This window comes from Nanorana parkeri, unplaced genomic scaffold, assembly GCF_000935625.1.
Source record: "Nanorana parkeri isolate BGI_ZX_2015 unplaced genomic scaffold, ASM93562v1 scaffold378, whole genome shotgun sequence".
NCBI lineage: Eukaryota > Metazoa > Chordata > Amphibia > Anura > Dicroglossidae > Nanorana > Nanorana parkeri.
The window spans coordinates 16913-32823 of record NW_017306646.1 but is presented as its reverse complement, the minus strand read 5'-3'; the positions used below and the strand labels follow the sequence as shown (position 1 = coordinate 32823).

General features: G+C 38.6%; 1 protein-coding gene across 1 annotated transcript in view; it reads right to left on the bottom strand.

Moving 5' to 3' along the window:
* LOC108789135 (dimethylaniline monooxygenase [N-oxide-forming] 2-like) overlaps positions 1-3746 on the bottom strand; it is a 17702-nt gene extending 13956 nt beyond the window's left edge. Inside the window, exons 1-3 of the mRNA XM_018559072.1 lie at positions 3718-3746; positions 1463-1602; positions 1191-1379 (exon numbers count right to left, since the gene is read on the bottom strand). Of these exons, the coding sequence (XP_018414574.1) occupies positions 1191-1379; positions 1463-1594 (321 nt within the window). The 5' untranslated portion in view covers positions 1595-1602; positions 3718-3746. The remainder of the gene's footprint in view (positions 1-1190; positions 1380-1462; positions 1603-3717) is intronic.
* Positions 3747-15911: the final 12165 nt, after the last annotated feature.

The window sequence follows — 15911 nt, the reverse complement described above, 5'->3', positions numbered from 1 at the left end:
ATATTAGTACAGTCCTGGTGCCCTGCACAGATAAAGCAACATAGTGAAGATCTGGTGGGTACTCCGAGGTCTTCCAGGAGCATATAATCATCATACAGCAGGTTTACTATACCAACATTTCGGCAGGTCACAACAAAGCCTTTTAGAAAAGTGGGGTCTGATCAACCAAAGTGGAGTTTTACTTTAACAATCATTGTCCATTAGAGGGTCAGAAATGCAACAGCATCGTGTCAAAACAAAGGGGTTTGTGGTATACAGTAGTGAAAAAGCAAAGACTTGAAAGACATATTGAATATCAGGGGTTGCATGGTTAAAACTTTAAAAAAAAGTCTTCTTTTCCTCCACAACTTTTCAGCTAATATCCTCAATTATCCCTTTTGCACTCTGCTATTTAGCTACAGGTCTAGCAAACTTTTGCAGAGAACTGGAATTTGTTTGCATAAATTATAAAACATGTCCGATCTGACCAGCTGCATCAAAGTGATCCTTCTCTGGCCAGTCTATATGCTAGAAAAAAAATTACAAATACTTCATACACATAGGGGTTGATTTAAAAAACAGATAAACAAGAGTAGGTATACAAAAACACTTTTATCTAGAAAGCGGGGGTTGATTTGAGCCTCTATTGGATTTTTTGTAATGTTTGTGTCCTTGTTTGCAAGATCTATTTATTTCCTTTTATTTCTGCAGTAATACACAGGTACCCATAAAGGTAACTATCAGCACAGAATTATACACACAAATGCAGATTATTATGCAGTTTACTACATGGTTAAGGGAGCCCTTGTTTCTTTTTCAACTTGCAGCTTTTCATAAAAACACAGAGAAAACGCATAATAATTTTAATTCAAAACACACAACGTGCATCAAAAGCTTGCATTGTTGTGCAACACCGCATGCGAAACCAAATGTAGTAATCACTAAATGCACTCAGATGTGAATCAGCCCTTGAAATATTGTCTGTTTTTTTCCAGTATAAAATATGCCTTTATTTGCCAAAATAAAAGCATATAGCATAAAATATGCCATAAACTTGAACGTCCACAGGTAATCAACAGACAGATATGCATAGCTATGCCCCCGGCTCACAGGCTCTCATATATAAAATAGTTGTGTTAAGAAAGGAAACACAGCCCGACACATAATTATACAAATACATATATAGTATTGGAAATGTATATATAACTTACCTTAAGTTGAATGTATTTTGTCAAATTAAAATTTTCTGCATATAACTTAATGTATTCAAAGTATTTCCGATTAGGTAGGAAGTTGGGAAAGTCTTCAGGCATTGGAAAGTCACTGAAACACATGGTTTCTTTGGAAACATTGGTAACTAAAGAACTGTAGATGCTGGCCCGATTATCCTCCACTTCATCCTGGAATATGGAGTTGATTAACATACCATTTATATAAACATACAATACAAAAATGTAAAACAAAATAATAGAATTGAACTCACTGTAAACCTCCAAAGACCTCCAATATCCTGACTTTTTTCAAAACATGTTGGTTCTAATCCTTCTTCAATGCATGCTTTGATAGCGGTCAAGCCACTAACTCCTGCTCCAATTACTGCAACTTTCTTTACCATTGTGCTATCTACAGAATGGCAAAAAAAGGAAAATGTGATAAGTATTAAAGTCTAGGGACATCCAAATATAGTTAATCTTTTGAGTTTCTCAGTAATATTTATTTACTGTAGAGATGCACTTGCTTTTCAAATCACTATTCATATGTTTTGTTTCTGAATGCAACAAGTCTTCTTACTTAAGTGTGGTTATATAGTGAACACGTTTCTCAAGTGCAAGTAAAAAAAAAATGAAAACACACTCATCTAGTGGGCTGCGTTTAGTAGTAAGTGTCGCCCCATTGGGCTTGTTCAGATGTAACAGTTCTAAATTAGCATTGCTGGAATATTTGGAGCATGTTCCTTTTTGGGTTATAGTAAAACCTATGCCGCTTCAGCTTTACATGGACATTATTTGAGTAACTGGTTTCCTGGGTACATTTAAGTGATCCTGTGCTTTGACCGTGCAAATTAATTTTTTCCCCTTCCTCCATAGCAACATATACTTTCCTATAGCTGCCCCACCACTCATTTTACTCATGGTCCATGCAATTCCAATGCTTTAATAAAGGTGCCCTTTTCTAAGGTCCCCTTTTTAAGGCCAAACTACACTTTTTTCATCTTTGTTAAAAATGTATAAGTGGGACTATTACTCTAACATTACATGAGTGGTGCTGATTTTAAAGATACAGGTTTTTACGAGGTGTTTAGGAGTTTTTATTGAATTAATTAAGTGAACTAATTTAATTGCTTTTGTTACAATTTTCTGAGGAAACTCAGGCCCAATATATGAGGAAGAATACAAATGACATGGTAACACGGTAACATCAGTATATACTCTGACACTGCTGTCGATAATGTGTTATTTTTTGCTGTCAATAATGTGTTACTTTTTTTTATTTATCTTACTAAAAAAAATATTAATTTAATAATATTATTAATAAATTGCTTGGTAATAATTATTTAGCATTTTTGGGGTTTTTTGTTTTTTATATTGCGACAATACCATTACTTACTGGACCCATCCAACCATTGCGGCACTCTCATCCTTTACACACTCTACAAACTTATGTAGAAAATTATGTACAGCTTCAATATAATGCCACTGATGACTTGCTTTCCTGGAAATGCTAGTTCTTGACTGTCGCACTGATCCAACGGTTTCTATATCTTTAAAGTCCTTGACTCTGTCACATACTCATTTTAGGTTAGAGTCTCTAAAAAATATTGAAGCCAGGAAGTGCCAGGCATCTAGCATCTCCATAAGCAGGTTAGCATTGGCAGCCCACATTTTTCTCTCAGTACATATTCCCTGTAAAAATGTTGAGGATCTTTGTTAGAGGTACTTTGCCTTTATGAACATTTTATACTACAAACAAAGTAGAACTGATGTACAAACTGAATATATTTTTCACTTAGCTCAGTGAAGCTGAAATAAAGCTTAACTTCAATCATCCAATCATGTGTAAAAGGAATTTTTATTTGTTCTAATTCCTCCATGCATGACTGGGTGTTCATAGTGAACAGAGGATCACTCAGCTAAATAAAAAAAGTATTATTTACATAAATCAGTCCTAGTGTGTCTGTAAGACTGTTCTCTATCGGAACTGAGAAATACAGAGAAATAACAGGACAATATTATCATTGTTCATATTGGGAATTTTCTCATAAGGTATATACTGTATGTCTGGTTACGATTCACAGCATCAAAGAAAAGACAGGAAATGACTAGGTTTACTATAAGCATAGAATTAACTTCTACAAAAGCTGTAGGCAAAGAATAATTAATAACCATAAAAGTATTGAATTCTGACTTTTATTCAGGAAAGTCGAAAAAATACAAACTTTCTACATTTATTTTAGTTCAAAAATAAAATGTATCTTTGCAATCAAGGCTCATTTTACAATTGATACTAGATAATAACATTTAACATTCACATAATAGTAACTTCCAACTTTCTTTCTATTCTTCCTTTCTTTCTATTTTGATTTGTGAAAGGTTTTTGTGCCACTAAATATTAGTATTCTCCAACTTTAAAACTATAAAAAAATATTTAGCTAAAAAGAAGACAGAGAAGCAGTGTCTAAACATAATTAAAAAGTTAAATAACTGAAAGAATATCATGAGAGATAGATTTAAGATATACCTGTATGAATAGAATCAAGGGCTTATTTTAGAAAAATTACTTTTTTTGGTGCAGATACTTACAGTTAGCCAAAAACAAACTTGCTAAATTGTATTTTTTTCACTTACCTGTGTTGAAATTAGTTTTTAAAAAAAATGTGTCAACCCCTTTCAATGAGAATATTAAAAAGAGCCAGACTTCCAGTAATGTTGTTATCGAAAGCTTTTAAACTGATTGCCAATGAACTTGTGAAACCTAGTTATGCAACAACTTTAGGTACATACAAGAAAGGATTTGCAAGGGAGCTTGCTACTACAAACTCCACAGCACTGGAACGCATGACCTTTAGACCCTGCCCAACATGTAATGTAAAACTCCAATAAAATCAGAGCTGTTTCACTCAAGCATAGGTTTATTGTAGATAAAGGTTTGAACAAATAAACAGATGTTAACAAGGGAACCTTGACTTATTTTGCAAAAAGTGCTTATTCGTAATTTATAGGGAAGTTAGTACTGCAGCGCTGAACACTGAAAAATGGCCTGGCCAGGAAGGGGGTCTAAACACCTGGTCTTGAAGTGGTTAAAAAAAAGTAAAATTGATAAAAAGTAAAAAAATAATAAAATAAACATTTAGCAAATAATAAGAAATAATAATGAAAATTAAAACAATTAAAACATAAAAAAGTAAACAATTATAAAAGATAATAAGATACAAAATAAAAAAGTAAGAATAAAAATAAATAAAAATGTAAAGAATAAAAAGTAAAAAAATATATAAAGAAAAACAAATTAAAACCAACCCTGCCACCCTTGCCCTCTAGTTGCCATTCTCCATTGGGGTGGGGTTTGGTGGGGAGGGGGGTGCATTGAGGAACCTGGCCTTGGGGTAGCGGAGAGAGTAAATCTGGCCCTGATATCAAATATTAACTATTTTCCGCAAACACAGTCATTTTGATACTATGGTATCATAGAAACCAAAAATACAAACCTGTGATGTATTAAAAGTATCTAGGCAGAGCAACTGGAAGAAACAAAAAGTGAAACCTGCAGCAATGTACATTTACTCAGAGATGGTTGTCAGCAGAGAATCCTCTTATGCAGGTAAAGATATTGCCTTTTACCCCTAAAGAATAAGGTGTTTGCATCTTATTCACTGATGAAAAATAAAACAGATCCACTGCTCTTTCACTGCGCTGAGTTTTAATATACACATGTTTGTATCATAATTAATATCAGCTTAAAAAAACCAAGAAGGCTTTTTCATGGAATATAGACATACAAGAGCACATCCCTTATACACACGTTCCATGAAAAAACACCCTTGTCCTAAAAAAAACATTTAACCCCACAGACATCATCACACTCTTGCATAATATGCATCAAGCACATTACTATGTACATAGATTACATAGATTACATAGATTACATCACATATCAACACATTTTACAACATATCCAACCAATTAACATTTCTTCTAAAACATAGTAAAGCAATTTAAAAAGGAATCCTCCCCCCTCCCCATGCTTCTTGTTCATCCATATTCTATCTAACCTATCATGCTGGGTTCTCAGCAGAAAACATTCTTACAACATGCCCAGCAAATCAAGCATTGTCCTGCTGTGATCCACTGCCTCATGCTGGGTTTTCATCAGAAAACATACTTACAACATGCCCACCAGCAAATCCAGCATTGTCCTGCGGTGATCCACTGCCACAGCCCAGGTTCCACCCACCATCTTTATCTGTGACATCATCGGGAGCCGACTGTCTCTTCTAAGTTCTTCAGCTGGCCCATGGCTCCAGCAGCCTCCTGGGAGAGGTGATGTGCATATCCTAGGAGGCTGTAGGGGCAGCAGGGACACATCATTCTGCGAGAATGGTGGTGGGGAAAGGGGGCAGTAAAAAGAAAAGGCGAATAAACAAAATAAATCACCATGTTTTTTATTTTTTATTGTGGAAAGTTGATTGCAGGGAGCTAAAGTGGACCTGGGGAGTAAAGGTCCACTTTAAAGTGCCCATTTTAAAATACATTTTAATTCGTTTTTTTTCAACAGTTTCCTGACGATCTTAACCCTTCCAATCTTCGTGGACATTTCACATCAGCCACTAAATAAAAATATTGGGTGTAGGAGGGAAGGTATGAAAAAATGTTAGCAGTGGTAGAGAAAAAACAAATAGTGGAAGGGGAGGGAGCATCATGTTCAAGCACATCAGCTGTGGCAGCAGCAAGTTAGAGCAACATTCCTAAAGTTATGGCAAATTATTAGCATTAATAAGTAAATTATTACCAGTGTGGTAGTACTGGCATTGTCATCTGAATGACTCATTCATCTTGACAGTCAAATCTGAGAAAGGAAGACTTTGGCTTATCTGTAAATAATAAATCATGGCAACTGGACGTGCTGTATTTTTCTTGAAGATGTTTCATTGGTCATCCAACCAGCTTTCTCAATTCAGAATGGCTTGTACAAAAAATTATCTGGGAATAAATATGGTGAATGTTGCTCCAATCCGCATAATCTGTTAATCGTAACCAGCATGAGGTCAGAGACCTCATGCAGGTAAGGTGTTAATTGGATTTGCATGATCATTTATGGTTAAAAAAAATGCAGTATATGAGTTACAGCATGTTGTGGGAACACGTCGTAAACTGAGCATTTTACCACTTGTTAGCGCAACACACCTAACGCAAGTTATGAATGTTCCCTTAAGACTATTCATTGGATTTTAACTACCTAAAATTCAATAAAAAATGGAAAGTTCGAAAGCACTTGACCGGTAGCGTATATACCAGAGATAGACAACCTAAGGCACACGTGCGTGGGTATGGAATGTCATTTTCAATGGCATCCACAAGATTGTCATGAGGCATGCATGCAGACTCAGACTAGGTCTGCTGCTTACAAATGCAGTCCGGCTGTAATCGACAGTGGACTAGCCTGGCCTGCTCCTCTGTGCCCCAGGCCCACCCACCTCCAGGGCAAATCAGAGAGGCCCATCTGATGTCATGGACATTCAGGTGTCAGTGCTCCTGTCTGTACCAGTGTAGGCCTAGCTGAGCTACTAACATAGTTATGTGAAGAAGTCATCAATCTACCCTCTTCCTCCTTCTAGTGGAACCAGCAGCTACAGCAGGTATGAATGTAAAATCCCAGGGCAGAAATTGAGGTCTGAAGCTGCAAGAATTGGGACTAACCTGAAGTCTAAGGCCTTGTTCACAACAGATACAGTGTGTTCCGGCCCGATTCTGGCCAGAACGTACTGCATCGCATTGCGGCCGGCTCACTATGTTGTGGGGCAGGAGGTGGCGTGACGGTCCATTGAAGTTAATGGCACCGTAGCCACTCCCTCCAGTCGCAATGCGATCGGCCAAAAAAATTGTTTAGTTTCGTATTGTTTCTAATGTTTTCTTATTTCACTTTTCAACTCGTTTCGGCATTCGGATTCGGACGTATCTGACATTTATGTTAATTTCGAAAGAGTTAAAAATGAGAACTACATTGCATAAAAGTGGCAATAAATGTTTACTTTTTTCTTTTCCACTTTTGACAGTCCACAGAAACAATAAAAAAAACACTGTGTGGTTACCTCCAGAAATTCATACCAGACCCTATACACTGTAGGTCTCGTATGAATTTTAGGGGGAACCCCAACACTAAATGCATAGGGTTCCCCCTAAAATCTCTTACCAGACCCAGACTCTAGACATAGGGAGGGTGCTTTGCCAGGACCATTGACATCAGGCAGTGGGGGGAGCAATTGCCATCCTGCTATTGGCTATTGCAATTTGAAATAGCCAAAAGCAGGATGACTATTGGCTATTTGTTCCGGCAGAGGAGTGGACCTGAAAGAGAAAGTTATTTCTCAGGTTCGCTCCTCTGCTGATTGACATCAGGCAGTGGGTGGAGCAACAGCCAGACTGCTATTGGCTATTTCATTTTGAAATAGCCAATAGCAGGCTTTGTTTATTTCTCACCCACTGCCCAATGTATACATTTCGTCGGGCAGCAAGTGGCCGGTATTTTTTTTTCCGGGTCTGAGGGCATCTTTACATTGCTGGACCATGTGATCGACACTGGATTGACATCGTGAGACTTTTTTTTTTTGGTTTTGTTCTTAATAAAGGAATTGTCAAAATCCCGTGTTGTGGTTTTTTTTTCAAATAAACAACTTTTTCTAGAGTGTGGTGTGTTTATTTTCTATTTTACTGTATTTGTCCAGATTCCTATAAGCCCCCCTGCCTGCAGACCCCCACAACCACCAGGCCATGGTTGTGGGGAAGAGACCCTTGTCCTCATCGATATGGGGAGAAGGTGCTTTTCCAGGGGGTCCCCCCAGGAAAGCACCCTCCCCATGTCAAGGGCATGTGGCCTAGTATGGTGCAGGCAGGGCGCATGCTTGTCCCCCCCTTTCTTGCTCTAGCTAACTGCTGCTTAAATCAAGGATCTGGTATGGGATTTTAGGGGGAACCCCATGCTTTTGGGGGTGGGGGGTTGGGGTCCCCTCTAAAATTCTTATCAGACCTAAAGGTTCTAGTATGAATTGGGGGGGGGGAGCTGCACGCTTTTTTTTATTATTGTTTATTTGGTCTGTCAACAGTTAAAAACTTTTCTGCATTCTGTAATGGCTCTCTGCTACTTTGTTCACATTCGGGATGCTCCTGAATGTTAAAGTGACAAATAAAGTAAAAAAATGTTTCCCTCCCCCCAAGTGTCAGCACTTACCTTAAATGATGTCTCTTAATCCGATCTTCTTCTTTCCTGATGTTTTCATCTGTGCGGCGGCTCTCCGATACAGTGCTGACTCCTATGTCCTTGCAGGCACTTCCGATCCCACGGTGTCTGCATGGAGGTGCACGCGTCCATAGCTGCTTTGTGGCCGCCTAAGCAGTTTCGGATTCTTGGACGGGAGCGCGCAGCAAAGACGAGGTAAGTTTAAACTGCTGTTAAAGCGGGTTTTAAAAAAAAAACTTTTTGCATATATCTACATGCAAAAAAAACGGAGGGTTTAGAAACCCTCTAAAGGAGAACTATGAGGTGAGTGCTTTTCACTCACCTCATAGTTCTAGCCGACCTGTGACAATGAGACTGTCACAGGTCGGCTCAGTAGATCGGGAGGTGAACGGACACATACCGGCGTTTGCTCACCTCTCGATCCTGTCACGGCTCTCTGCCGTGACAGGGGAGGGGCTGGATTCCCATCTCCCCGCTCCGCCAGCGCTGACTGGCGGAACGGACGGGGGAGGGGGCGGGTACAGCTGGCTCTGCCTCTAGATAGGCAGAGCCAGCTGTCAGTCACACAGCTGGGCGGATCCCGGCACAATTGTCGGGATCCGCTTCAGCTGCGGCGTCTCAGTATACCGCGAGCTACAGCTCGCAGTATACTGAGCCTAGGGTGACGGGATGACGCCAGTTTGTGTCCTCCTGTTACCCTAAGGAGAACTATGGGAAAAGCCTTAACCCCATAGTTCTCCTTTAACAAAGAGGCAGAGAACTATCACAGGATAACACACAGCTCTCTGCTCCTTTGTTGATATTCTGTAACAGCTCTCTGTTACTTTGTTGACATTCCAGATGCTCCCGAATGTCAACAATGAGGCAGAGAACTGTCACAGAAAAACACACACCTCTCCGCTTTGTTCCATTCCGAATTTCACTTAGCAGATAGATCTGCGCATACCTAATCCTAAACATACATTTAAAAAAACTGATCAGAAAGAACAAAAATATATATAAAATGATAAAAAAAATAAAATGCAAGCTGGATTATAAATGAAAATACAGCTTTTTGGCACCTAAATAATAAGCTGATGCATGAAGTCTATAATATTAATATTTAAAAGTATTATTTTGTGGGTGAGAAATGCAAAACGTATTATAATATAGCAAAACTGAATGTGTGCCAGAAAACTGCTTGAAATAGTGAAATAGCACAGTGCATAAAATAGAATCACCTGATACAGTACAAACTACTAAAACAATGTTCTCTACTCATATATGGTTTAAGTTCTCCCTCTAGTGGTTAAAATAAAAGATACAATCATAAAGCTAAGTATTGCTACCTTTGCAGCACTATTGGAAATGATCTCCAGTAAATGTTGATTTCCAGGTGACCAACGGCTACGGTCCAAATGTTCTAAGCCCTCTTACAGGGCAATAAGGTTCCGGGCACATTCATCTCAAAGAGTGATTGTTTTTTCAGCATGAAGAAAATATGGGCACCAGTCAGTTTAAACCTGAACAGATTTATTGAACTAGTGCATGGAGATCAGGAAGGGGGGTGGAGGGAGCACAGGAAACGGAAAGGTTAATCTTTCTGAAACACAGTCTCAGGTCTTCTACACTTCTTTCTAAACCCTCTGAATCCTTCTCTCACAGGGCTATGCTGGCTAGACAGCTAAACTAAGGATGTGGCTCCTTGGTAATTGAGGTTCAAATGGTAACTCCGTTTTTTTGTACCACGGCAGGACAGCATGAGAAAGTTTCTGTGTATACTTTCCACTTAACCAGTCACTCACCACTTCTTTTGTGGGGAAACGTTGGAGCTTGCTTACTCTAGGCCATCAACATCTTTAGGGTTTCCTCCCTGGGCCCAAAGGCCTAGGAGAAAGACAGTTCTCACAACAGTGGCATCCTCTCCAGGCTAAAGCCCAGAAGCAGAGACTATGTGCCGGAACTGTCTGAGATGTTTAATACCTTCCCAGCCAACTCATCAGCCCCCCCCAAAGCCTGCTGATTCACTGAGTCATAAAACATTCATAACACAGAATGCCACCTCTCTAGCACACCCCACTGGAGCAGGCTCAAACAGCAAGTGACTGAGAAAGACAGACTACAGCCCTCTACTGCCTACAGAATGACAAAAAAGGAATATAAAAAACTACATCCTTACACCTTATTTGATAAAGAGGCAAATATAGGATGAATACAAGGATATAATGAAACATTCAAGTACCCTAATAACAATACTGGACCTTATTTGGGTATCACTCAGCTGTAGATCCTCAAATCATCTCTGAATTGGTGCTGACGCTGTCCTGACTTTCTCACACACGCCCTTTGGGAAAATCAGACAACGAAACGCGTCAAGGAGGAGTCTACGTTGGTTTCCTGTATCTGAGATACCACAAGGATTCTTTTTATCTGAATAAATATTTTTTATCAAATACTGCACAATGAAAGCCCTCTTTCTTTTCCCCTTGAGTTCCATGGAGAAATAGAGAGTAAAGGCGGAATATCAGATGGAGAGGAAATCAGAGTGTTAAACACAGAGATTACCGGAGATCAGCACGGAGGAGGAGGGGAGAGAATCTGAGAACATTGGATACGCACGAAAATGATCTCTTTTGTGATTGAGAACTCACATTATAAGATACGTCTGGTGAGAGCATTATATAACTAATAAGGAGCATTAAGCACCATTTAATCAAGAGGAAACAATTTAATCAACTGGGAATAAGTTGCCTCTTTCCAAGGCTGAGAACTACGGATACATTTTCCTTTGAACAAAGTTACACGGGAATTATTGCAGTTATTGTCACATTATATTCATGCATATATTCAGTTTATTGTATTTTATTTATGGAATATAGTTTGATGGGCACCTAATGCAATACATGTGTTCATTATGGATAGATACGGAGTATAAGATTGTTTTTGTAATTGTATTTGAAGCATCTATGATAGAAATTTAGCAACAAAGCTGGTTTGAAATAATACACGGGACACACTAAGATACAAATATCAATTGGAAGTAATTAATATACATATTTATTGAAAGATGGATTTGCACAAATAAAGGTATGGGCACAGTGCAACAAAATTGCATTATATAATATAAATGTAAGATTGTAGTCCATCACAGGAGTGACCTTGGAGCGGTGACTACTTTACCACACACAGGGACCATGGGGAACAAAAGTAGCCACCCTCCAGAAGGAAGGACAGTGACACCACCAATTCAGAGAGGATTTGAGGATCTACAGCCGAGTGATACACAAATAAGATACATTTTTATTAATAGTTAAGGTACTTGAATTTTTTTTTAAAGCTTTAACTCCTGAGTTTTCCTTCATTTTCTGTCGTGACTTTCTGTCTGTGTCTGTTCCGACATTGTCAACAGGATGGGAAGTGAGAGGAAATATACCTAATGGAGCTCCGAATAGCAGTAAAAACCTTACAATGGTTGTAACTCTTCCCAACTCTATCCAAACTAAGAAAAAAAAGTTTTGGCTATACATACACTATAAAAACAGAATGAGTTCAAATTGTGTGACTATATGAAATAGCCAAAAATGAAGAAGATTTATATACGGTTTACTGTACTGAACGCTCAGGGCCTGTTCACACTTGTGCAAAGAGCTGCGTATTCAGTGTAACAATTGTTTTCCATGTGGCCTGTTCACCCTGCAATACGGGTGTGATCTGCAGTGCGGTGTGAACAAATACAGACATGGTGAATTTTATCTGGATGGCAGCGCAGGTCACCGCAGCGCAGGTCACCGCAGTGCAGTGCACTGTGCTGCTGTGCGGGGACCTAAATGAAGTGCACAGTTTGTACACTCCAAATGAAGTTAAAAGAAAAACGTAAACAGTGCCTTGTGTAAGGCAACATAACTAATTAAAAGGTCACCCCTGTCACTTCAGGAGACACTAGCTGCATAGTAAAACATTGACCTTGGTGAAATTAGCTGTCTGAATACAAACAGCATTCCTTGACTTGCATTGGTTTTCCTCTTCACGGTATTACAGTATGCAGGCTATGAAGTGTAAGCACAGATTCCTACACTGGTATATTAACTGCTGCAATGCCAGAGACTAGACTGCCTTACTTCTACTTTCCTCCACACTGTAAGAATAAGATAACTAGAATAATAATCCCATTTATCACAACATGTGGCCCACCTATGCTTTTCATTTGCTAAACTGAAAAGGAAAAACAATCACAAAAATACTTTATTCAGGGCTTAAATTGAACCACAGAATATTTTGCTTCTCTGATGTGAGATATGAAATACTGTTATACTGGCAACTTCCGACTGTAATTTCAGAAACTGATCATTCAAATTGAAACAAGGATTCTGGTTGTTGTGAGTGGCAATAAGTCCTTCTTAGCACACTTTTCATAGATAAGTCTCTTAATCACCAAATACAACTTTATAACTTTGAAAATTGGAACTCACCTAATGTATGCTGGGTATTACCATAGAGCAAAGATAGAAAAATCTGGGATAGTCTGCTGTGTTAGTATAAGTAAGCCGCGTCTGTCAATATACGGAACAACAGAAGAAGCCAAAGTCCATAGACTCGGCATTCCTTTATTCTGTATAATAACACGAAAACAGCTATTGACAGGTATTATATATCCTCCATTCGAGGCTATAGATAGATAGATAGATAGATAGATAGATAGATAGATAGATAGATAGATAGATAGATAGATAGATAGATAGATAGATGAAAATGTATTCATACTTACCGTAATTTTCTTTTCCTGGTTATACTCCATGGCAGCGCTGACAAATGGGTTAGCTCCTATTGCCCCTAGGTAACAGTAACAAAAAAGGGTTAAAAGACCAACCCTCTTTAACCCTATATAAGCCCCTCCTTTACCTGAGTTCCCTGTTACCTAGGGGAAATAGGAGCTAACCCATTTGTAAGCGCTGCCATGGATATGGACAGGAAAGATAGATAGATAGATAGATAGATAGATAGATAGATAGATAGATAGATAGATAGATAGATAGATAGATAGATAGATAGATAGATAGATAGATAGATAGATAGATGGATGGATGGATGGATGGATAGATAGATAGATGGATAGATAGATAGATAGATAGATAGATAGATAGATAGATAGATAGATAGATAGATAGATAGATAGATAGATAGATAGATAGATAGATAGATAGATAGAAACTAGCAAGACATACAGTAAAAAGTAACCAATGTAAGTGTAATCAATAAAAATATTGTCAAATGTCATTTAACTCATTGTGGGCTATAAAAAAAAACAGATTTATCCTCTATCACATAAGTTAAACACATGCCACCATCTAGTTTCTACATTTGAATGTTCTTTTTGCAAAGTGAATGGTCACTTAGCTTCTTCAATAAGACAAAACTGTTTTCACTTCAATCATTTAATAATGTGCAAGCAATGATTTTTTCTAAATTCCTTTAAACTTAGGGAACATTCACTTTGCACAGTGAGTATTGTCATTTTGTAAATCAACCCAGTGCACCCAGGTTTAAAAAATTTACTGTATAAACTAGGTGCACCGGTACCGATAGTAGTGCCAATGCCGAGTATTTGGGCGAGTACTCATTCTCACCCAAATGCTCTGATGCCTAGCCTGATACTTGAGCTTCCGGTATCAGGATGTCAGGAAACCAGGGGTGTCACCTCCCCACAGGGTCAGCGGGCACGGCGCAGGGTACGGGTCTCCCTCCAGCCTGGCAGAACCACTGGCGCCCGGGTTGCAGGTGCGCATGCGCAGTACATGGCTATAAAAACCTGGCCAGAGCTCTGGCTTGTTGCTGAGTTAAGTAGTTTGAGTTTAGTTACACAAAGAGTTTGAGTAATATTTAACCGTCTCCAGGAGAAAGAAAGATACAAAGGGGATAAATGAATATTTATTACATGATGGAGATACATATGAAAAAGTCTTTCTTATTATACATCTTGAGACAAGCTTTTATCTCTGAACTGGCTTTAGTCATACGTGGACTCATTTGTTTTTACTCGATATTACAACAAAGAGTTTTCATCAAAGTTTTCATCAAGGTTACAATTACGGGGATCCCGTATTTAAATCTTTTTAACTACTGTATTTATCTGGATGGAGTGTTGCAATATAGAGAATAGATTAGTGTGGATGTATGTCCTAATACACCTGTATAATTAAATGTGATGTTTTTTTCAGTATGAATTTGTTTGCTCTCTGTCTGAGGTATCTCTGCTATTGCTATTAAGAGGGATGTGTTGCTATAGTAAAATGTATCTAAACCCAAAAACAAAAGTGTAATATACTGAGGTGTACCAGAGCTTAGATGAGGTGGCTGCATTAGTTTTCTTTTTTTTGGCTTTTTCTCTTGTGGTAATTCTGTAAATGACATACTTTCTGCCCTGGGCTAGCTATGCTCACTTCACTGTGTCTATGGAGGAAGCCAGGGTTGTGTCCGAGGCTACTCTTCGGATTTGGACTACAAACACGTCTTGTTCTCTGCATCTCCATAATTGTGTGTGTGGTGAGTAGTTCACAGAATAAAGATAACATTGTGTTTGCTTAAAATGACAATGAACGCAGGCACCACATCTAAGTACTAGTAGGCTGCAATATATTACATGTTTGTTCTTGGGTTTAGGTATCCTTTAAGATATGCCATCAAACTGGTGCAGCATGCAAGAATATCTCCCTTCATCATATCCTCCTACCTCTCCCAGACTGACGTCTTTGGTAGGTGCAGTTTTCCTGCCATTCTGCCATCCGCCTACTGATGCTTCCTTGTATTTCAAACAGGTCTGTTCACTGAAGGGTGAAGAGTTTGGAGAAGGCAGGAGAAGTGAACAATCTAGGCCAAAAAAGCTGATTTGGAAAAATTCTCCAATTCAGCTGACTTTACGATTCAGATATGTTGTCCAAGATTGTTTACTTCTCCTGTCTTCTCCAAACTCTTCACCATTTTGTGAATAACCCTGAAAGTCTTCTCCCAAAGCCATAGATAAAACCAGGCAAGATGGCTGATTCCAGGTTTTTCTTAGCCCTTTCACAGTAGTCTGTCGAAATGGATAGGCTTGGAACTAAAATTTAAGGATTGTGTTTATCTGATAAGCTTCATTAGCACACAATGCACAAGTCACCTCTGAATGGACAAGACCCCTCACCCATCACAGCCCCTCATAACATTTAAAATAAATAGAAGCACAAATAAATGTTAAACCTTAAACCCCTAACCCAAGTAAAAGCAGTTTAAACTGCAAGAAGCATTTTTTTTGTTCCGCTTATGCTATGTGAAATGAACATGTAACTGATATAAAAAAGGTGTTGTCCCAATTTGGCTGTGAAAGTGGAAATACAATTTATATCACATTGGGTAATAAGCTTAACGATCTATGTGACGTAACTTTGCAATAAAACTAATATTATGTGCACATTGAATCACTATTGCTGGTGACTTATCTATGTATTCCTGAAGTTCTGCGCAGCGCC